Source organism: Eleginops maclovinus, chromosome 9, assembly GCF_036324505.1.
Source record: "Eleginops maclovinus isolate JMC-PN-2008 ecotype Puerto Natales chromosome 9, JC_Emac_rtc_rv5, whole genome shotgun sequence".
In the NCBI taxonomy this organism is placed as follows: Eukaryota; Metazoa; Chordata; class Actinopteri; order Perciformes; family Eleginopidae; genus Eleginops; species Eleginops maclovinus.
In genome coordinates this window covers 24,480,534-24,503,792 of record NC_086357.1, presented here as the reverse complement: position 1 = coordinate 24,503,792, position 23,259 = coordinate 24,480,534, and the positions used below count along the sequence as shown (strand labels likewise).

General features: G+C 41.5%; 1 protein-coding gene across 6 annotated transcripts in view; it reads left to right on the top strand.

The window, feature by feature from the left end:
- Positions 1-23,259, top strand: part of tle2b (TLE family member 2, transcriptional corepressor b) — a 94,985-nt gene that overhangs the window by 55,767 nt on the left and 15,959 nt on the right. For 3 of the 6 annotated variants that reach the window (XM_063891524.1, XM_063891526.1, XM_063891523.1), the window contains 6 exons: positions 7,601-7,663; positions 10,354-10,428; positions 13,860-14,040; positions 15,745-15,761; positions 18,916-19,056; positions 21,439-21,492. In XM_063891524.1, the coding sequence (XP_063747594.1) occupies positions 7,601-7,663; positions 10,354-10,428; positions 13,860-14,040; positions 15,745-15,761; positions 18,916-19,056; positions 21,439-21,492 (531 nt within the window). Of the gene's footprint in view, positions 1-7,600; positions 7,664-9,468; positions 9,717-10,353; positions 10,429-13,859; positions 14,041-15,744; positions 15,762-18,915; positions 19,057-21,438; positions 21,493-23,259 lie in introns of those variants that run through there. The other 3 variants (XM_063891525.1, XM_063891528.1, XM_063891527.1) reach the window with 3 other exon arrangements.

The following is a 23,259-nucleotide window of genomic DNA, read 5'->3' as shown; positions in this document are numbered from 1 at the left end:
TGTGTGTGTGTGAGAGAGAGATAAGTACACACCCTCTGATTCGTGAAAACAAATGGAGGCATTGTGCAGCCAGGCACACGCAGGGACCAAATGGTGAGGCACTGTAACGTCAGATATGGGCTCAGTCACTCCAGGGCATGAGCAGGTTATTCTTTTCTTGTAAAAATAAAATAATGTAATGCTTACTTTTTGTTAGATGTGAATGTTAAAGTCTGTAGTTTCATCATTTGGTAATGTTTTTTAATCTTGTTTAATCATCTGGTTCATAAAATATAAGATCATAGTAAAAAGGATGGGGATAATGTCGTAAAAATTGCGTCTATAACCTCCAAATATGCAGATGAATATCAGATTACTTGGAGGAAACACCAAATACTCTGAAGGTAGATGACAAACGATCAATAATTTGAGATTTTAAACACTGCAGTGCATTTTATCTACGCCGGCCCATGGATTTATTTCTGGATCACCATTATTATAAACTATAGTCATAGGAAGTGTAAAAGACAGAGCATCCCTCTTTCTGTCGCCACAAAACCATTTTTATATAACCGTATTATCTCAAGGTAAAGTTAACAGGAAATGCAACGTGTCCTTTCTTTGGCGCACATTCACCGGAGTCCTCCGCTGCTGTCTCCCAAACCTCTCCCAAGGATTCAAACCAGCAACTACTTCAATAACAGCTCTGAGAGATATGCTAGGAATAGAAATAAAACATGAGCTAAGAGCGATGGCAGAGAATTTGTTGAGAGCAATTAGAGTCAAGGAGTGGGTTATCACACACACACAAACACACACAAACACACACACACACACACATACACACACACGCACCCTCACCCTGGCGCTCAGCCGTGGTGGGACTCGGAGACTGGCACAGCTGGCAGTGCCCGAACACACTGGGCACGGTGTCCCTGCTCCCGTGCCAATCTCAACCCACTCTCATCACATTCAAATTCACCGAGCTTTATTGGCAAAGATGAACGTGGTCACTGTTGCTCGCTTTCATTCAGGGACAGGGAATACATCTCTCATAGAGGAAGTATCTTACCCAATGTTTCAGCTCAAATTCACTCTCGTGTCACAAGTGTAACGTGAGCAAGGGAACTTGAGTAAGTTATTCTGTCAATTCATCCCTGCTTTTGAGCTTATCTGCATTTCTGCTTTTGATAAAATGACTCATCATACAAACCTACATTTAAAGATGACACATTATGTTCATTTTCAGGGTCATATTTGTATTTTGAGCCTCTACTGGCACATGTCTCCATGCTTTAATGTTCAGAAAGCTCTTTATGTTTCTCATACTGGCTGTGCTGCGGCACCTCTTTTCACCCTCTGTCTGAAACCACAGCCCAGTCTGCTCTGATTGGTTAGCTGGCCGACTCTGTTGTGATCGGTCAACTGCTTAGAGATTTTCCGCCCCTTAGCCTATCACGTACAATGTATTAGAGGGCTAGCCAATAGAAGTGTGAGTGTTACATGATGATGTCATTATGTTACGGAAGAAGTCCAATCTGGCGTTTAAGGCATTACAGTAAACGGAAAACCCCGTAATGCATAATAGGGCCTCTTTAATGCTTATACTTGGGTACTTTTACTATAGTAACATTTTGAATGCAGGACTTATATTCTTAAAACGCGGTCACGCTACTTTAACCTAAGTAAAAGATCAAAGTACTTTTCCACACCGCTGCTTATAAGCCCGGCAACATGCTGGAATTACACAATGCAGGACGTCTTGTAAATTCCAGGCATTTGAAAGAAAATAGCTCGGGGCAGATCTCACTTCATCAAATCCCCTTCCTTTTTAAACAAGCTCCATCTCTGTTTGAACAAACAGACGCTGGCTCATTATTCAAAGTAAATTCAGGCCGCTGTTACACCTTCAGTCTGTGATGACTTAATTTGTGAGTGTGGGTGATTATTTTCTATCCTACTGAAGCCTCATCTACCCACCTTTCTTGTGTATTTGTACCGCAGTCATTCTCTGCATTTCTTCAAATGTTTTTCCACAGAACAGGTAGGAACGTGTTGCTATAAACATGTGGGTGCAGAGAGCAAATGCAGTAATGATTGCAAAGTATGAGAATGAGTCTTTCCATTCAGAAACAATTTTGTATGACAACACTTTTCTCTGCATTGCATTCTGGTCTACCGAGCTGATTGTTGGGGGGGCGAATTGCTTCCTCGTACTCTGATGGATTTCTTTCTGATTGACAGTTCAATGCAGGTGCAAAATCTCAGGTCAAGGAAACATGTATTACTGTGACACCAAAAATGACCTTTACTGTGTGTGTTTAAACGACCATGATGATGAACTGTTGGAGGTTGTCACATCGTCTGCTGTATGCCAGTTCCTCCAGACATAATAATTCCCATTTCTTTAGCAAAACATGCCTGCTGCAACTTCCTGTATTTAAGCCATTTTCTTACAGTAGATTTCCCTCGACATTACCCAGTGATTTTGCATCCATTTACTTGTTAATTTGGGAACACATGCATAGACAGGCTGTGTTCTCATTACTCCTGCACACACTCCCTGTCTCTCGTGCTTCTTGTTACTTTTCAGCCTCACTATCTACAGCGCAGAGAATTGAAGGGGATTAGCCGTCCTATAGTATATTTTGAATAAATCTATCCATCCATCCATCCATCCATCCATCTATCCATCGTTATTAAACCTCACACAGATCGCATATTCTCGGTTTCTCCTCCATGCTTTTTTGTTTTTACTAGGACTGAACGATTTTGGAAAATAATCTAATTGCGATTTTTTTCCTCAATATTGATATTGCAATTTAATATGCGATTATTTTTTCAAGGTCCTCTTCTCATGTATTTTTCAACAAACACAAGCAATAAATCAGTCGTGATTACAATCGTGAACCTCGTGAGGTATAGCAACAGTAGCGAGGCACGTTCTTCCTTTTAAAAGCCAAAATAATTCCACACAACTGACGTGCCGCCCCTCTTTGGTACCAAACTTCCAGCCGTGCACTCTTCTGACGAGCCTGAGGCCATTGTGCAACAGGTTCAAGCGCAGCGTGGACTTCTTTCCCTGCCTGCTCGGCTTCGCTCCGCTTGGCTCGCTCGCAAGTCACGTGACCAGATCACGTGACCAGTCAAATCGCAGCCTTTGCGGTTGGAAAATCTCTTTTTGTGAAATCGCGATATTATCGCAAATGCAATTAATCGTTCAGCCCTAGTTTTTACTATAGTTTTGTTGTAAATATACTTGGGCACAACAGGAACAACATATAGCTAGAGTAAACCTACAATTTTAGACACAGAAAGAGGAGCTGCAGTCAACATGAGTTTTAGAATTCCCCATGAGGAGAACACACCTGAAAACAAGATGTCTAACTCAGCTTAATTATTTTCTTTTTACAGAGATTTAAACGGTGCTGTTTATAGCTTCTTGTCTCTATTTGATCATTTGTGTGTGTGTGTGTGTGTGTGTGTGTGTGTGTGTGTGTGTGTGTGTGTGTGTGTATGTGTGTGTGTGTGTGTGTGTGTGTGTGTGTGTGTGTGTGTGTGTGTGTGTGTGTGTGTGTGTGTGTGTGTGTGTGTGTAGCCTTCATTTTATATCATGCAGCAACAAGGCACTGGTTGTGGTTATCATCCTGTCAATGAGCTGACAAAATGACAAGTATGAGTGCACTTCCACTGTGTGTGTGTGTGTGTGTGTGTGTGTGTGTGTGTGTGTGTGTGTCTCAATGTGTGTGTGTGTGTGTGTGTGTGTGTGTGTCTCAATGTGTTTGTCTGTGAGTGTGTGTGTGTGTGTGTGTGTCTCAGTGTGTTTGTCTGTGAGTGTGTGTGTCCCTCTGAGCAGCTAATCTGCATGGCAGTCTCTGGAACATGCTGTCCTGCAGCGTCTCCTTCTTTCCTTCCTTGTCTTCTTCATTCTATCCCTCCTCAAACCTTTAGGACATGTTTTATGTTTTAATAAAAAGCTTTTGTTGTCTTTCACCTACATTTTTTAATCTCTGTTTCACGTAAAGCCTCTTTCTTTGTCTCCCTCTGTCTCAATGCCAGTTGGCTGCACATCCGCCCCTCAGGTGTTTATTGACCAGCCCCCCCCCTCTCTTCCCTTTGTATCCACTCATCCTTTCATCCCTCCATCCGTGCATCCCTCCATCCGGCCGTTCTTTGCCAGTCCTCCCTGGAGGCGGTGCTTTGGCTCGGCTGTGGAGACTGTGCCGTGTTGTTTGTGACACCTGGCCCAGCTCAGCCTGCTTCGGCCCAGCTCGCTTTCACTCCTCTATAAACCCATCGGCCGGCTGGCATCCTGCTCTCATCCTCCGCCCGGCAGCCAGAGCAGGGAGCTGCTGGTGTGTTGCAGCAGTTAACAACAACACGGTGCTTGGGTTTTATATGGATGAAGAATTACCAACATATACAAGGATCATAATGCACTTTATTTTCAGACCGTAAATCAGTTAGAAAAACAACAACACAAACAGTTAGATAGAATCGGAGGATGAAACCCTCTTTATTTGTCACATACATGCACACAGCAGAGCACACACAGTGAAATTGGTCCTCTGCATTTAACCCATCCTGGTACTAGGAGCAATGGGCAGCTATCGTGCAGCGCCCGGGGAGCAATGGGGAGGGGGGATTGGAGGTATCCGGTGCCTTGCTCAAGGACACCACAGCAGGGCCTAGGAGGTGAACTGGGACCTCTCCAAGTAGCAGTCCACTTTCTATATTTCAAGTCTGTTCGGGGACTTGAACTGGCGACCCTACGACTCCCAGTCTAAGCCCCTACTTACTGAGCCACTGCTGGACAGTAACTGTATACCCATGCTTCCACTGGTATTTTTGGGGTTTTCCCATGGCAAGACCTACCCTATTTTCCATGTTTCACCCTTCCAAAATTGAAGTATGTGTACAGTAAGTCATCAAAGCCTCTCTCAAGGCGGGCAATTTACTGATTTTAGTTTTTTGCCAGACAAGAAAAAGCCTTTCTGTTTTCCAGGACGTTAAGCTTGTGTTAAAAAACGGAAACAAATGTATTTGTTTACAACATGAAAACCGCAGCCAGCCAGGCTCAGTTTGGATCATTATCAGCAGTAGGAAGGACTTTCTTTCATGTGTGCCTTCAGCCTTTTTTAATTTCCAACTGTAATCTGGTGGAAAAGGTTGAAAAACAATGGGATGAAGTCCAGCAGGCCAACATGCAGAACAGTAGGAAACTTCTTCTCACACTTTCCGGTTTCTATTTATGGTCAGTTCACACACATGCTGTACAGGCATATCTTTCCAAATACACTGAGGAACTTAGTCACAACCACCAGCGTGCACACACACACACACACACACACACACACACACACACACACACACACACACACACACACACACACACACACACACACACACATGCATACGTTGACACTTGCATGAACTGATAAGACTGTCTGTCCTTGCAACAGAGCTGTGAGTCTGGTGATAGAAGGTTTATGAAGTCATGATGAGACTGGATGTCACTGACAGGAGGGCTTATCGTGTTTGTGTGTGTGTGTGTGTGTGTGTGTGTGTGTGTGTGTGTGTGTGTGTGTGTGTGTGTGTGTGTGTGTCTTTGTGTGTGTGTGTGTGTGTGTGTGTGTGTGTGTGTGTGTGTGTGTGTGTGTGTGTGTGTGTGTGTGTGTGTGTGTGTGTGTGTACTCTGCCCTGTCAGTCACTGCATTGCCCTCCATCGCCCCTTTGCTGTCTCTCCCTCTTCTTCTCTTCCAGTATCTTCAAATGCCAGAGACATGCATTAGTGAGGATGGAGGGATACAGAAAGAGAAGAGAGGAAAAATAAAAAGAGAATAGTTGTGGTAATATGTGACAGCAAAGAAAAAAAGAGGAGAGAGCAGGACTGATGGTAGAGGAAGAGAAATGGCAGCTGAGAGGAAGGAGTGAGGATAAATTAAAATAGAGAGAGTATTATAGAAAAATAGAAAAGATGGGAGAAAACGAGACAAAGCGAGCAAAGGATGGAGAGAGGTGGGGAGGGAGGATGGGAGGAAGTGGATGAATAGAGTAATAATGGCTCAGTGTGAGAGCTGTTGTGGAAAAAGAGAGAACAGCTGAGTGAAGAAGAGAACAAAATGAGGCTGAGGGCACTCAGACAGAGAGAATTAGACACACCGCAGAGGCTCAGTGTGTGTGTGTGTGTGTGTGTGTGTGTGTGTGTGTGTGTGTGTGTGTGTGCGTGTGTGCCAACAGCTGTATTGTGTGGATGTTGACTAGGTTGGCTTTGTGTGTGTGTGCTGTCTTTGTGTATATGAGGCGCTTGGAAAGAGCTTTTTTTTCTTCCTTTTTTTTACGAGTAAATAGACACGTGATGGATCTGGAAACTTTCCTCAGGTGGAGAGCTTCAGAAAGAAACTCTCGTCTGGTTTTTAGATTTTCTTGTGAATGTGTTGTGATCGCTAATATGTGTAAGAGCGAGTTTTACCCCTTTTCCACCACAGTTGTGCGTATATTATTCAGGGTTTGAAACACATGCATTTTCCAGCATTTGGACTACCTCTGTGGTGAATGTATTACCTTTTTAATTTACACACGACTATTGCACGTCTCTCCGTCCTCTGTTGCTTTCCCCAAGGTTTCCTCCAGTTTCCCCCCGTTAACTGTGGGGTTTCTTTGGAAGTTTTTCCTCGTCTGATGTGAGAGTCCAAGGACAGAGGGTGTCGTATTCATGTTCTGCATGATTGATTGAAGGAAACGCAGAAAAAAGACTAGACTCCTTTCTTATTGCCGGTAGATGGATGTGTCTTTTGTTGCGTCTCCTATAGCCAAATAATTGTATATATTTGCTGATATCTTTAGAAAAAGACTGAAAACAGGAACCTATGAGATCAAAGTGACATTTCAATAGAACCAGAACACATTGGTTCTTCATTTCCTTAGACAGTATGTCTCCTAATCACCAAGAAATTTAACAATGGTTAGTTAACAGTACATTTTCTGTAGTTGTGTTGTGCCCCTCAGGGTTAGTTTAGAGGGTACATTTTACATGGTTACTTCTTTTTTGATAGCTGTTTCCTATTCAGTCTCTTTTCCAAACGTTTAAACCAGAGTTGGTGAAAGTTGAAACTAACCAACACAGTTTTGATGAGGTTTATTTGGATTTTGTTGAGTGTTTTTACGAGTTAAATGTGTTGTTTGATTGGAGTGATGCTTTGATGAAAGCACATCATTCTATGTTTTGCACATTAACAAGTGTTATTATTTTCCAAATCCCTGTTGATTTGATTTATTATATACAGTATGACTGCATGAAGGCCAGATCTTATTGGCGGTTAGTGGGTTTTTGTCCAGTGGGAAGGATGGAGGTCTGTGAGGGTGTCTAAATGAGAGTGTGATGGTGCTAAAAGACCAGATGATGACTGCAGCTGTAATGCTGCCTCCACCTCCTCTTTCTTCCTCTTGTCTCGTAGAGTTGTCGCTAACAGAACTCCTCGCTCATTAGAAAGATGTTTCAGCACAGCAAAGCCTTAATCGCTGTGAATGTGCATAATAATCTGCATTTATTGGGTTTTTATTATCCTACAATACGTGACATGGTGATCATGGATCCCTTTTTTCTTTCTTCTCGTCTCAGGCGGAGATCGTGAAGCGTCTCAGTGCCATCTGCGCTCAGATCATCCCGTTCCTCTCTCAAGAGGTAAGTGTCACCACTGCAGACACTCAGACAGATAACCACGCAATATGCACACACTTAATCAAGAGATGATTATTCACACCCCAGGACTCGATCATTTTCACATTTAGAATATATAATATCTACAGAATACATAAAAATCCTTGAAGAGCCAAATATAGATTCATAGAGTTCTCTTTATATTGACAAGAAGGTTACATTTCTGTGCTCTACTTGAATTAAGAATGGAAAGAAGGAAACGTCACCAATATGTTTGCATTCATACTGCAACAACAATGCCAGTTGCAAAGTTGAATTCCTTCAGAAATGTTTTGATTTAACTTTATGATCTCTTTTGAGGATATAGTTTTCCATTTAATCCAAAGTGTTGCACGCTGCCCTGATAAGTCAAGCTCTATGTTTGAAAAGCAAATCAATCAACAAATCAAACCGTCATTTAACTGATTATATCTTTCTCCGATATTAAGCATCTGGCTTATAAATAAATAGAAGACATTTGTCAGAAAACTTTGTCATCATAGTTTACTAATGTGGCAAATACCATTTACATTCCTGCATTATCATCAAGGCAGGTCTCCAGATGTTCAGCGGATGTTTTGGGCACTAATAATGTAATGTAACATAATGTAAACTTCTGTCCAAACAGAGGGACATCACCAATGTATAGCAATATTTAAGTACTACAAGAAATATTGCAGGTTTAAAAGTGTAGTTATACACTGCCCGGCCAAAAAAAAGTGCTATGATCTGGGGTTGCTGCAGTTGGTCTGGTCTAGGTTCAGCAATGTGCCCAAAGAATGAGGTCAGCTGACTACCTGAATAAACTGAAGGACCAGGTTATTCCATCAATGGATTTCTTCTTCCCTGATGGCACGGGCATGTTCCAAGAGGACAATGCCAGGATCCATCGGGCTCAGATTGTGAAAGAGTGGTTCAGGGAGCACAAGACATCATTTTCACACGTGGATTGGCCCCCACAGAGTCCAGACCTGAACCCGATTGAGAATCTTTGGGATGTGCTGGAGAAGACTTTGCGCAGTGGTCTGAATCTCCCGTCATCAATACAAGATCTTGGCGAATAATTAATGCAAGACAGAAATAAATGTTGTGACGTTGCAGAAGCTCGTGGAAACGATGCCACAGCAAATGCGTGCTGTAATCAAAGCTAAAGGCGGTCCAACGAATATTAGAGTGTGACCTTTTTTATGGCCAGGCAGTGTATCTTTATCAACCACAAAACATCTGCATTGCAAATGATCAAATAACAGAAATGTTTCAGAAACATTTTGATCAAAGTTCACTAATTTAAAATGCACTTTATATTCCTGATGTTCTGTGAATAGTTATAGCTCTAATAATTTCATGTAACATAAGGCAAACACGTGCTGTCAGCTGCATATGGCTCAAAATGTGTTGCTTTGGTTTTGCACAAAATAATCTTTACGAGGTCAAAACGTGATGTAATAAACAAATCCCCACACGTATGAGTGTCACTGGAAACAAAACAGAAGTCTTATGAGATTAGAAACACTTATATAGGATTTCATTTAGAGGCTCTCTGGCTTCAAGAGCACTATTGCATTGTTTCACAAACATTTATATTGCATTATCTTCATATTAAATACTGCCACTGCACTCCTTTGGGCCCTGTTTTCATTCAACAACATTATCACCATTTCTGTGTGTTCGCTTAGCGTCCATTAATTGCTTCTTAAATATAGATATATATTTTATATCTGCCTAATACAGCTTAAGTAAGTAAGAGGAGCACAGTTATTAAAGTGACTGATATTGTTTTGGTGTTGCTCTGACTGTGTGTGTGTGTGTGTGTGTGTGTGTGTGTGTGTGTGTGTGTGTGTGTGTGTGTGTGTGTGTGTGTGTGTGTGTGTGTGTGTGTGTGTGTGTGTGTGTGTGTGTGTGTGTGTGTGTGTGTGTGTGTGTGTGTGTGTGAGAGAGTGTGTGTGTAATACAAACCTGCAGACCCACTTCCTTTTGTCTGCGAGTGTGAGTGTGCACTGATCAGTGATCTCCCTGGAGACAGGAAGGTCACAGCTCGGTCAGTTCAATATTGACATTGTGGATGTGTGGGTGTGTGTGTGTGTGTGTGTGTGTGTGTGTGTGTGTGTGTGTGTGTGTGTGAGAGCATGTTTGTGACTGATTACATTGGGATTTTGTGTAAACAAACTGAGATTTTAGCTAGTGTGTCTTTCAGCACGTGTTTGTCTGTGTGCGTGACTTCTCTTGTGTGAATGCATGTTTTTCCCAAGCCATTTTAAAATGTATTCACCTGTAAAATCAGAATTTGGTGGTTCTAAACACTTTTCATGTAATGATTCCTGCTGTTTTATACTGTGACTGCATGTAACTGACATACGTGTAATATAATTGATGTCAACTTTAAACCACAGTGTTATAAACCTTAACTTCTTTTGTTTGTATAAATATCTTTCTTTTTATTTTTATTGCACACTCTTACTTTACCTTCTAATGTGTATATATTTATACTTTTTTGTATCTATTTAAAATGTAGTCTCCCACAAAACCAACTATCTCTGGGATAAAAAACTGAGTATTCTGATTCTGCGTTAATTCAAACAGCACGGCTAATAAAACAATCCTGCCTTTCTTTCTGTGTGTGTGTGTGTGTGTGTGTGTGTGTGTGTGTGTGTGTGTGTGTGTGTGTGTCTGTGTAGCACCAGCAACAGGTGGTCCAAGCAGTGGAGAGGGCCAAGCAGGTCACAATGGCTGAACTGAACGCCATCATCGGGGTGAGTCACCTCCATTCATCTCTACAACACGCACGCACGCACCCACCCACACACCCACACACCCACACACCCACACACACACACACACACACACACACACACACACACACACACACACACACACACACACACACACACACACACACACACACACACACACACACACACACACACACACACACACACATTAACTAAGAGACGTCAGCTGACTATAGATTCTTATTCAATCACTGATCTCGTTCTATATGTAAAGATGCATAATCGAATATGTGATGTATTATGGTCTGTTTTGATCATGCTAATTGGAGATTCAGGCAGGTGTTATTTTACTGTCCACTGATGAAGAGCTTTGATAGCAGGCTATGTAGCAACACACCATTTCAAAGTAGTTGTTTTTCTAAATGAACATTGGGCTTTGAAGGATTCTTTTTTCAGTGGTTGTGAAGTTTTTCTACATCCGATCTGTTAGAATCAGAAGTTAATCAGCATCTCATCCAGAGTTTATTTTGTGTTCTCTGAAGCCTGATTCAAAGATAGTGACATCAGAAAATAGAGGTGTTGCGTCCTGTTTTATTGGACACTGCTATCAGTTTCATATGAAGATGAAATGAATCACTGTTCCAAGTAAAGAAGCTTTGGAGCAGCAGCTTCTATTATCGCAGCCAAGGTACACGGTGTGTTCACATGCTCCTCAGACGGTCTGTTTTCTTCAGATTTTGATGTGTTCATGAGCTTTAGGTTGAGATGTGGAAACTACATGCACGCCTAACAGATGATGTGTGGTGAGTCATTGCTCAGAGCGTTTAATTAACATATTAATAGCTGTTTCACATTTTGAACTCGAGGTGGAGTAAACAGGAATTTTCCACACAGGAGCAAATGGTTCTGATTATTCCTATGACACATGAATGCAGCAAAACAGGCCTTATATTGTAATGTTTTATCGAGTAGTGCAATATCCAAATTACAGTAAGTGCAATATGTGAAAATATCATTCTACATTATTTATTCCCAGCCTACAAACAGTACTTTTCAGACTTAATACAAATGCCAAGATCGCTCAATATATTTTTAGGGATCATGACAATAATGTTTTAAAAATGATCAATCCTTCCCATATTGAAAAATCATTGCAGTATCACTTTAAACTGTCAGTGCTGCTCCAAAATGTTATGGGTTCTTCCTCAGCGCATGCTTCACACTTCCTCGTAGTTTCATGAAAATAAGGGCCAGTCATTTTTCTGTAATCCTACTCAAAGACAGACAACTCAAGAACAAAAATGTAACTTTCTTGGCAGATCTAAATTCAGTTTCTGCCGCCAAAAACTGAAATGAAATACATCAGTCAATGACTTCAGATCTGTGAGCTGTAATTGTGGTGCACTGATCACATTACTGTCTAAATACAGTACAGGTACACTGCTTTAATTACTGCTTGGTTTGAAGAGGCTCTCTGAACAGACATTTCGTATTAAAATTACGCTAACTTTAAGAAATTTAAGAAATAAATTCCTTATTTACTTTGATAAACACTCAAAACACACTACTAATAATTTACAATGCATATAAGGCACGTGTGTGTGTGTGTGTGTGTGTGTGTGTGTGTGTGTGTGTGTGTGTGTGTGTGTGTGTGTGTGTGTGTGTGTGTGTGTGTGTGTGTGTGTGTGTGTGTGTGTGTGTGTGTGTGTGTGTGCACACATACAGTATTTGTCTTACCGCACACACACACACTCAGCGATGCTCCTGAGAGACGGGGCTTTCCAGAGCTTGTCGGAGCGCTGATCACATTACTGTCTACTTAAAGCCTTTTGTTCCTCCCAGCACTACAAACACTGCCGCCTCTGAGGTGTGTGTGCGTGTGTGTGTGTGTTATACACACCAGCCTCGACAAAACAACACATGAAAACACATCATAATGCTCCCCTCAGGATAATAGCCTTTCTTTATCTGTAGCTGCTCCTCTGCTCCCTTTGCTATCCTCCATCATCCTCTTTCTCTCCGTCTCTCTGTGTTCATTTTCTTTCCGGATTTTCTCATCTCTCCTTTTTTTAATCTCTTATCTTTCTCTTCTTCCTCCCCTGTCCTCATTTATCCTCTCCCATTGTTTTTGGCTCCGTCTTATCTTCTTCTCCCTCTGCTGCACACTTTTCCTCCCTCTTCCTGAGCTCATTTACCCTCGTGCCCTATCTCTTCTCTCCTGTTCATTTACCGTCCTTCACTTCTCACCGCCTCCTCCGTGATTTCCCTCTGTTCCTCCCAGTCATTTTCTCCCTGACTCAAACCTTTTCTTCCCCCTCACATTTACCCTCTCTCTTGGCCTCTTTTTGATCAATCTTCCTCATCCTGCCATTCCTCTGTAATACATCCCATTGCTTTCTTTGACTTACCACCTCCTCTTCCTTTGCTTTCTCTGAGTATCCTGACCATTTACATTTCTTCTTCCTATATTTATATCCTTGGTGTCCATCTTTATATCCTCTTAATCCAATAATCTGTAAATCTTTCTTCGTCTAATGTTCCTCTCTAATTGCTGAGCTCTCCATGTGGATTTCATTTCAGTCACCGCCTCACTTTCTCTCTATCCCCCCCCCCGTCTTCTTCATCTCCTTTGTTCTTTGCACTTCCTTTTCTAATAAGTTTATATTCTTAAAGGCCCTATTGTTCCTTTTGGGCTTTTCCCTTTCCTGTAGTGTCTAATATAAATTTGAGTGCATGTTAATGGTCTGCAAAGGCTAAATGCTCTCGTAACATGGTGACATCAGTATGTACGCTTCTGCTTCTATTGACTAACACTTCAATATAGTATGTGATAGGCTAAGGGGCGAGACATCTGTAAACAAGCTTACCAATCACAGCACACTGGGCTCTGGTTTCAGACAGAGGGTGAAAAGAAACAGTATGAGGAAAATGAAGAGCTTTTTGAACTTGAAAGCAGGGAAACACGTCACAGTAGAAGCACAAAATACAAACATGAGCCTGAAATGAGCGTTAGAGGGCCCTTTAAGATTTTACGGATACAATATACAAACATTAATGCAGCATGGATATGTACATGAGTAGAAACAGAAGCAAATGGAGTTGAATTCAATACATCAAAGTAAAACACACATATATAACCCTCTATAACCCCCCACCCTCTAGTTTAGCTAGAATGAACACGACAGGGAGAGAGCAACGAAGAAAGAATACAAAAAGTACGTTTTAGTCTTAATCTCAAGTAATTCCCAGTTCAAGACAAGTCATCACCTCTGTACGAAGTGTGTGTCCCATGTTGATCCCAGAGGGCATCCACTTTGTTGGTTCGAACTCTCAGATTGAACGTTCCTGTTTCTCATGCTTCAATTTCTTTACCTTGTTTCCTCTAACCTCCCACCCCGTTGTATGACACCATCTCCCCCCCTCCCCGCTCCCTCCTTTCCCTGTGGCCACAGCAGCAGCAGCTCCAGCACCTGTCTCACCACGCCCCCGGCATCCCCCTCACGCCTCACCCGTCAGGCCTCTCCCTGGGGGCGGGGGGCTCAGGGCTTCTGGCGCTCACCGGCGCCCTGGGGGTCTCAGCCCACCTCGCCTCCAAAGACGAGCGAAACCACCTCGACCCCGAACATCTCAGAGGTAAAGATCCGTAGAGTTTGAGCGGTTTGTGAGTTAACTGAGTTCAGGCAGGCTGGTCTTAGAGAGAGAAATTCAGTAAGTGCAGTTAGGAGTTATTCTTTGACATTTTCACGCTTTAGTTTCCGATTGAAGAAATTAAAAACTGTTTATGTTAAAGTGAAACACATCTGATCTTTAGGTTTACATTCAGTGCCAGGCTGCATCCATTAACTAAAGGACATGAGTGGTTTGAAGACCAAAAGTTCACTGGAAATTGTCTTTAATTGATATTAGAGGAAACAGCATGATATTTACAGCAGGATTTGACCAGGGCAGTTCAACACATGTTCATTACATTTGCTTTTCAGCCTGACACCACCAGACTAAATCTGTAACCTAAGGCTGGTATGAGCAGGCGTACATCAAATGCCTCTGGACGCATTTAGATGGAACTAACTAGAGCAGTGAAACGTTAATGACATCGTGTTGAGCAATGAAAAAATGTAAATATACTCAGAGTTGATAAGGTCTTTTTTAGCCAAATGTAGAAAGTTAGATATCAGGAGCAGCTTTCTATTTAATTTTATTTGTTGGAAATGTCTCGTCCGTGCTCCTCTTTACACTCATCGTCTCAAAAGCCTATATTAAAAAAAGTTTCTGATTTTTTTTCCCTAAGGGGATCGACACCACACTCATCTGCCAGAGCAAATAAAACATTAGCCGATATCAGATGTATAAATCTGGTTCCAAGCAAAGACATTTTCCTCCCTTTAAAGCCCAAGAATATATCATATCTGTCGGGTCAGTGTTCACAAAAGCTTTCATCCCTGAAAATCAATTACACTTTTCAAAATGTTGAGAAGAGATTTAGCAAGTTTAATACAAGAGAGGTAGAGTAGCAGGGTCTGGGAAATCATCCAGAATGAAATCATCGGATATCAGGTATGCAAGTATAATCTTGTTCTTCATGAGATGTTTGTATTTCTGTATTTACATCGAGATTGAATTTGCATTGAGATAAACTTTGACAGCGGCTATAGAATAAAAAACACATCATTTTAAACCAAAATGCAAAAGAAATGCATCGTGTGTGACTGCCAGCATTTGCATCATTTGTACAGCGAGTCACCTTTTGCACTGAAATTTGAACTTCGCTGTTCAGATTGCCGTTATAATATGGACAGGCGTATTCATGGCATGGCACTTGTGTGAACGCACGAGGAACGCTTTCTCCCAGTGAACTCTCATTCACCCCAATAGAATATCTTATCTCTGCGCTCTGTTGCAGGCAGCGGGCCAACTGAGACTTTCTCATGAATAAACCGAGAGCTAGAAAAGAGAGAAGAAGAAGAAATGAGTATAGAAAAGGGAAAGAGATAGAGAGATCAATGTGTTCAGAGTGGCGTGCTAAGCATCTGTGTGAGAGCTTATGCATGTCTGCAGCTGTGTGTGTTTCTGTCCGTGCATACAGGAGGAAGAATGAGTGAAAAGATAGAGAGCTCAGCAGAGGAAGACAGCGAGCTTTGTCTGAGAGGGAGGGGAAGATAAAGAGGACACTGAAATCAGGAACAATAGCTGCTCTGTGTCTTTATTAGAGAGGATAAGTCAGAGTTCAGTGTAACCTTGGCTGACTGGGGACTGTTGTTATTATTACCACTGACGTCAAATGTTCTCTCTCTTCCCTTTTCTCCACTCTCTTATTTACCTTTCTCCGCCCCATCCCAGAGGGAGCGCCCAGCAGGGTGAGTATTCGTGTATGTGTGCACAGCTAAACGTCACATTTCCTGTGTGTGTGTGTGTGTGTGTGTGTGTGTGACATTGATCAACTGAGGGGAAATGGAGACGCACTGTAAAGTGGCCTCCAGAAAAAGAAAAAAAAGGCTGGGTAGCACAGTATCTGCTCAATGCTTTCAACCTTGAGCTGCTCAGTACTTCGCACTCACACACGAGCTCACAGCGCTTCCCTGTTATCTGGAACAAAGCACAAACTCAGAGAATGGATGGACAAGCAACTGTTTGCTTATCAGCGCCACAAATGTTCTGGTAATCTAGAAGAATTACTGAATAAGTGAGAGGATTAAAACCAAACGAATGGCAAATGCTGCCAAAAAAACCCAGCATTTGGTGTGTGTAAACTCCAGCTTGGATCGACTATACCAGGGGTGTCAAACATACGCACTCCAGAGGGTCCCATCTGGCCCGCGGGATGACTTTGTAAAGTGTTAAAATTAAGGAGAATCTTTGATTTTCCCAACTTTTTTGTATTATTTATGTTGACATTTTATACATTGACAAGGCAGAGGATAACTGAACCTTCTTCCTTAATAGTTCCCACTTTAGTTTGTATGGTTGTGTGTCAGGATTACTTCACAGATGTCGACAAGTTGTTTTGATCATAGAGCAGATATATTCCTATGAAAGGTCCTCAGTGACACATAAAGCCAAATAGCCTGACTATCGAGAGTCAAAATGTTCCCGCACCTGAACCCATAGACCGTGTGCACTGTGTTTCGCTTAAGCCCCGCCTCCAATCTGCAGCCGGCTCCCGTCAAATGAATAGAGAGAGAATAAAACTCTTGTATCAGCTTTTATTTTACAACTTTTAGACCCTAATAATTTAAATCACGACTATAAAAGTTGATAATGGGTAGTTCAATTAGTTTTGAAAATAATTATGCGCTGATTTATTGACGTCTCTTTCCCAATGTAAGTCAATGGGAAAAAGTATATTTGTGCCCAATGACGTCATGGACTAGAAGTGCAGTACCATCGCTCGACCACACTGCACATTCTGTGGAAGACACACCAACATTCACACCACTGAAAACCGTATGAAAATATGCTTCTCAGCAGACCTTGATCCGTGCATTCATCCGGAGAGCTGGGGTCTACAGAGCATGCAAACACATTTTGAAGTTGTTTATTTTCTAACTCAATTGCAGGTTGCTGTAATGATGATTTAAACATCAATGTCCCTTCTAAGGTCATAGCCAAGAACACATACATTTATATATATATATATATATTCTTCTGCTGAACAGATTTACTTTCAATATAACAGCATTTTAATTAAGTGTGAAGGTGAGATGTGATATGCTGACTCAGGTTACCATAATTAATGGGTTTAAAGATAATAATAAAAACCATCCTTGGAAAAATGCCGTAAATGCAACCTGCCTCACAGGTTTTGAACACCTTTTATGTCGCTGTAGTTAAAGGTTACATGTTAATCCCCTGGAGAATTAATGCAGTGCAAATGAGACGTCTATGGCTCGTCCTGCTTTATGGAAAGTGTGTGAACACTCGCTTACTGTACTGGCTGCAGAGGACAGCTGGCCTTCATCAGTGTAACTGTTGATAACACACAGAGAAGGGGGGGGGGGCGGGTTGGACAGTGAAATTGGAAAGGGAACGAGAGAGAGTCTAAAGACTGAAGAAAAAAGAAGGAGAAAAAATAGGGAGGGTAAGGTTGTTAAAAAAAATACCAGCAAGTCTTTGTTCTGGCTTTTATTGTGAAACGAAAATGATTTAAGAGCGCTACTGATTTAACTTTCCCTCCCTCTCTCTCTGTCCGCTATGAAACCCCGAGCATAATTTAATTGCTAAACACAATGCTGATTGTAAGCAGCAGGAAAAAATGTCTCATATGAGTGCTGAGGTCTCAACTAAGCCAAGTGTTACAGCATTTGGAAAAGAGAGAGAGGGGAGAGATGCATATCAACTGGTGTTTTCTCAAAGTGAAACATGTTGGAATTTTAAACGGAGGGGAAATAAAGGACAGGAGGAGGAGGAGAAAGAAGAGAGGGAAGTTTGTGGGGTTGCACTGAGGTCCATTGTGTGGTTTCTCCTACGTCCAGCGCTCCTTCCTGTCAGCCCCGTGGGCTCCTTCCTGTGTGACTCATTTGGTGTGTTGAACCCGCACTGTGCTTGTCCTCCCCACAGGGGGGCAGAGAATGACAAGTGGCCCTCACTGAACCTCTGGCCCCAGACCCAAATAACAACAACACAAGGCTTTGATGGTCTTTGCTCAGCGCTGAGCACCGGGCCAGGCTGCATTGTAAATATGCCGGCACAGCTTTATTGCCAAATAATGAGAGTCATATTTTACATTAGGACTGGTGTGTCGGGGGGGGGGCGCTAATTAGCCTCATACACTGTCCTGTGCTTCTATGGCTACGGTCTTAACCTGTGCCTATGTCTGCTGTTCTCTGAGTGTGTGTGTGTGTGTGTGTGTGTGTGTGTGTGTGTGTGTGTGTTTTACCTTCTTTACCCAAGCTAATGTCAACAGAGCCATTGTGCAAATGCTTCTTAAAGAGGCCCTATTAGGCTTTCCCTTTCCTGATGTGTATTACATAGGTTTTAGTGCATGTAAATGGTCTGCAAAGGCTAAAATCCCTGTTCCCTCGAGAGGGAGTTTCTCTCCCACACACTCCTCCATTGGACTGCTTTGTTTACTTCAACGAAATAATGACATCACTATGTAACACTCGCACTTCTATTAGCTAGCAACAACACATTGTATGTAACAGTGTAAAGGGCGGGACATCTCTAAGTGGTTGACCAATCACAACAGAGGCGGCCAGCTAACCAATCAGAGCAGACTGGGCTCTGGTTTCAGACAGAGGGTGAAAAGAGGTGCTGCAGCACAGCCAGTATGAGAAACATAAAGAGCTTTTTGAACATTAAAGCATGGAGACACCAGGAGAGTCACAACATACAAATATGAACCTGAAGATGATCATATTAGGGCCCCTTTAATATCATGACCAGTACTTTTTTTGATTTATGTTTTCCCTTTTCTCTAAGTCAAGGGTCTGTCTCAAAGTCTGTATCAGTGTAAGTATTGCGAAGAAGTGTGTGTTTATAATTGTGTTTTTTCTCCTCATCTTTCTTCAGAGTAAGTCAGTGTCATCGACAGACAGTCAGCCCAATGACGAGCGGCAGGGCCCATCAGGAGGCTACTCCTCCTCGCAGGGAGGAGCCGAGGCGAAGAGGAGGCGCTGTGACGACAAGGAGCCCCTCCCACCACACTCCTATGTATGTGTTTGTCTTGAAATGAAATAAGTTAATACATAAATGATGACCAGGAGTTGCAGAAGGACAGAATACAAGAAAAATACACCCAGATATAACATATCATCTATTATGTGGCTATCTTGTTATTTCTTTTACTTTTTTGTTATATTTTATGACTTTGAAACGTTTTGCCTGAGACTTCAAATGAAAAATACCCTCTAAGCTAACTCTGGCGCAATTAAGGCAACGTTTTAAATGTGTACTTTCCTCGTTACTTAACAAATAAATAAACAATCAAACGTATAAATATGCCACAAATAGTTCATATTAGATGCTATTAGTGTGCTATTGATGTGCGTGTATGCACAATTGTCCCAAAGTAGTTTGAATGAAGCCACATACACACACCAAAGTGCATCTGTGTGGTCATTTAAAACATTGGTCATGACGTTATTGGCCACACAGGGTTTCTTGGGGGGCCCGGGGCCAATTGGAACTGTGTTTGGTTTGGATGGCTGGGATGGGGAAGAGCACGGAGCCGCCGGCGATGTAATGCCAGCAGAGACACGGCCAAGGCAGATAGCTGTAATGAATTAGACGGCTGTGTGTTTGCAGCCTGGAGGATTGATTGACACCGGGAGTCTGTCTGTGGAAGACGGCCTCCAGCTAAATCAGTTTGGCATCAACAACAGCAGCGGGCCAAACCTTCCCATTAGTTCAGAGCGAGAACAAGCACAGATAGTTTCCACTTTCTGGAGGTTCGTCCTCTCTTTCTGGCTGTCGAGCCGCATTACTTCTCCCATTTCTCTCTGTTTGCCTTTCTGCTCTTATATATCTCTGTCTCTTTATATCCACCTCTCCATTTCACTACTTTTCCCACTCATTCTGTCTAGTTCTTTCATTTTTGTTCCATCTTATTTCTGTTTGGTCCTTTAACTTTCTCCTCCATCCATTCCTCTTTCTTTACTCTGTTTGTTGCTCTGATATATCTCTTTCTCTTCATCTCCATCCCTCCATTTCCCTTTTCTCCCCTCTCACTCTCTGTCTCGTTTTTCTTCCGTCTTATTCCGTATTTTCTCCTTTCACTTTCTGCTCTTGACCTTCTTCTCTTTCTCTGTTTGCCTTTCTGCTCTTTTATATATCTGTCTCGGATTTTCACTACTTTAAAATGTTCTCATTTGACTTTTTCGTCTTGGCATTGCTATATTTCTCTAGCTTTCAATGTCACTACTTGTCCTTCTCACTCTGTCTTTTTTCTCCTTTCTTCTTCCTCTTTCTTTGTTGCCTTTCTGCTCTCTGTCTCTTTATCATCACCTCTCAATTTCACTACTTTTCCCTCTTACTCTCTGTCTAGTTTTTCCATTTTTGTTCCATCTTATTTTGTGTTTTCTCCTTTTACTTCTTCCTCTTTTCATTCCACTTTCTCTCTTTGCCTTTCTGTTTTTATATATCTCTGTGTATTTATCACCACCTCTCAATTTCTTTTCTTCTCAATCTCTGTCTTCTCGCTGTTTTTACCCATTTTTGTTTCATCTTATGCTGCGTTTTTCTCCTTTTTATACTCCATCTTTCGATTCCTCCTTCTGTCTGTTTGCCTTTCTGCTCTTTTATATTTCTGCCTCTTTATCCCGACTTCTCATTCTCCATTTTTGTTCCATCTCATGTTGCATTTCTTCCTCTTCCCGTCCTCCCTCTCTCTTCATGCCTCCCTCTCTTTGTGTGCATTTTTAGTATTTTCGCTCTCGGAATAGACTGTAGACGTAGCCCTGTTTTGGCTCGGTATAATTAGGTACTGATGTCACTCCACACTGATGTCAATAGAAATATCAGGCCATGATCACATCAAAGCGCTGTTGCCATGGTGACTAAGTGCCAGGAAAAGGGAGGGAGAGAGAGAGAGAGAGCGAGAGATGTAGAAAGATGGCTAGACGAAAAAAAGGGAAAATGTGCCATCAGTGGAGAAAGAGCAACAGTGTGTGTGTGTGTGTGTGTGTGTGTGTGTGTGTGTGTGTGTGTGTGTGTGTGTGTGGGTGTGTGTGTGTGTGTGGTGTGGGTGTGGGTGTGTGGGGATGAGAGAGGCAGAAATGGTGTTTGTATGAGGGAGATGTTTGGTGAATATATATGGTGTCTGGTATCTCTGTGTTAAATCTTGCATGGATGACAGACAGTGGAGGGGAGCAAAGAGCAGCCGGTGTGATATTGATATATCGATCTGTGTGTAGACGTGTGTGTGTCCTTTGTGCGTCTCCGTCTTTATTATTAAAGTTCTCAATGTACACTTACAGTATACTATATCCTGAGGGGGATAGAGAGATATGAACCAACAAACCAGCTGCCGTATCTTTACGGATATGGAGATATTTAGAGAATGTTTAACCTTTGTATGTCTTCTTTGCTCCTCAGGACAGTGACGGAGACAAGAGTGAAGACAATCTCGTAGTGGACGTCTCCAATGAAGTAAGTCATCCATCTGTGTTGACAATTTATTGGACATCCTCAAACTTAATAACACTTACCAGTGGTCTTCTCGCATGTGAAAGGGTTTGCTTTTAGATCCCACCCACCCTGGTCGTCTCCATTTTAACAAATTTCAGCTCAATCTGTTCTTTTTTACATCCCAAAACTCATTTTCGTCCATAGTTGATAGATGTCTTCAGGAAAAAGCAATCGTTGTTTTCAATTCCTTGTCAACTGAAGCTAACAGGACACAAATATGAAGGACGTGCATGATTGGTTTCTAACCTTAAATACTTCCAAAACCAACAATTTTGTATTATTTGATTTGATTTGATTTATTTTGAACTTGTAAAACAATAATACAAATAATAATAATAATAATAATGAAATGAAAGAAGAGAATTATGGTACTGCGCAAACTTAAGCACTTTCAAATTGATAAACAAAAAATATTACTGACTTACAAATTATATATAAACACGATCGACTGATCACACATCCTCGAATTATATACAGCTCCGGAAAAAATTAAGAGACCACTCAAAAAATGTTCTTAAATCTGTATCTCTACATGTATGGCAGCCATTCCAGTGTCTGTTGAATTCCAACACAGAGACAAATTCTCAGTAGTTTATAGAAAATGTTAGTCAAAGACATACCTATAAATAATAAATCAAGACAAAATAATAATGTGATAAGTGGTCTCTTGTTTTTTTCCGGGGCTGAATATATATCAAAGTTTATTTATATTGCCCAATATCAAAAAACAGATGAATAAACTGTGTTAACAGATACATTAAAATTACAAAATAATACCAATAACATATATATATATTGATATAATTCTATGAATCTATTTAAAAGTTTTAAAAAAAACACCTGTGGTTCAATGTTCAGTGTAATTTGTGATCATGCTGGTGGCAGCAGACCATCAGCGTCATCTTTCTGTCTAATTATTGCTTAATGACAAAGTTAATCAATGGGGTAACCTCCCAAAGCTCTAAACACTGGTGACCTCGCTCACAGAAGTTGAAAAGTTAGTAGTTTCTCCAGACATACTTGAAAATATTCCACCTCCAGTGTTTACTCACAGCTCCACTATAGAAAGTATTGACCTCACCCACAGAGCTCACTCTTCACTCTCTCCCTCAGCTACGTCCTTCTGCAGGAGCTGTACATCCCTGTTACAGAAACATGTTTGATTTCCCTGCATAGGCACGAGTAACACGCAGCCTTTGTATCCTACAGAAGCTCTCAGACACACATGAATAACACATGAATCCATCGGACCAGTGCTGCCCGCGGGAATAACTATAGATGTACTTTGCTCCGCTCGTATCACCCTCTCCCTGCTCGGCATCACCCTCCCTGTCTGGCTGTCAATAGTTCCATTTCTCACACACATTTTGTAGGGGAACCGTGTGCAAATGTGTGTGTGAGAAGTCAGATTCATTGCGTCATTTTAGGTGTTTTTTGGAAGAGATTGTCCTTTTTTTAAAGTTTGGTTTTTTTCTTAGCTTTTCTCCCCTATAGTTTTCTCTTGTTTACTAACTAATTCAATGTTAATACAGACAAAAAAATCCCAATTTTTATAATAAATGAATATAAATGTATATTTGTTTCCTGTAGATTAATAGATCAATCTTATGGTCTGTAAAATATCAGAAAGTAGAAAAATAGATCCAAATATATTGACATTTATTAAAGATTCAATTGTTGGAAATAGTTTGATTTGTGGCTTTTTGATTAAAAATAACTTATCCAATA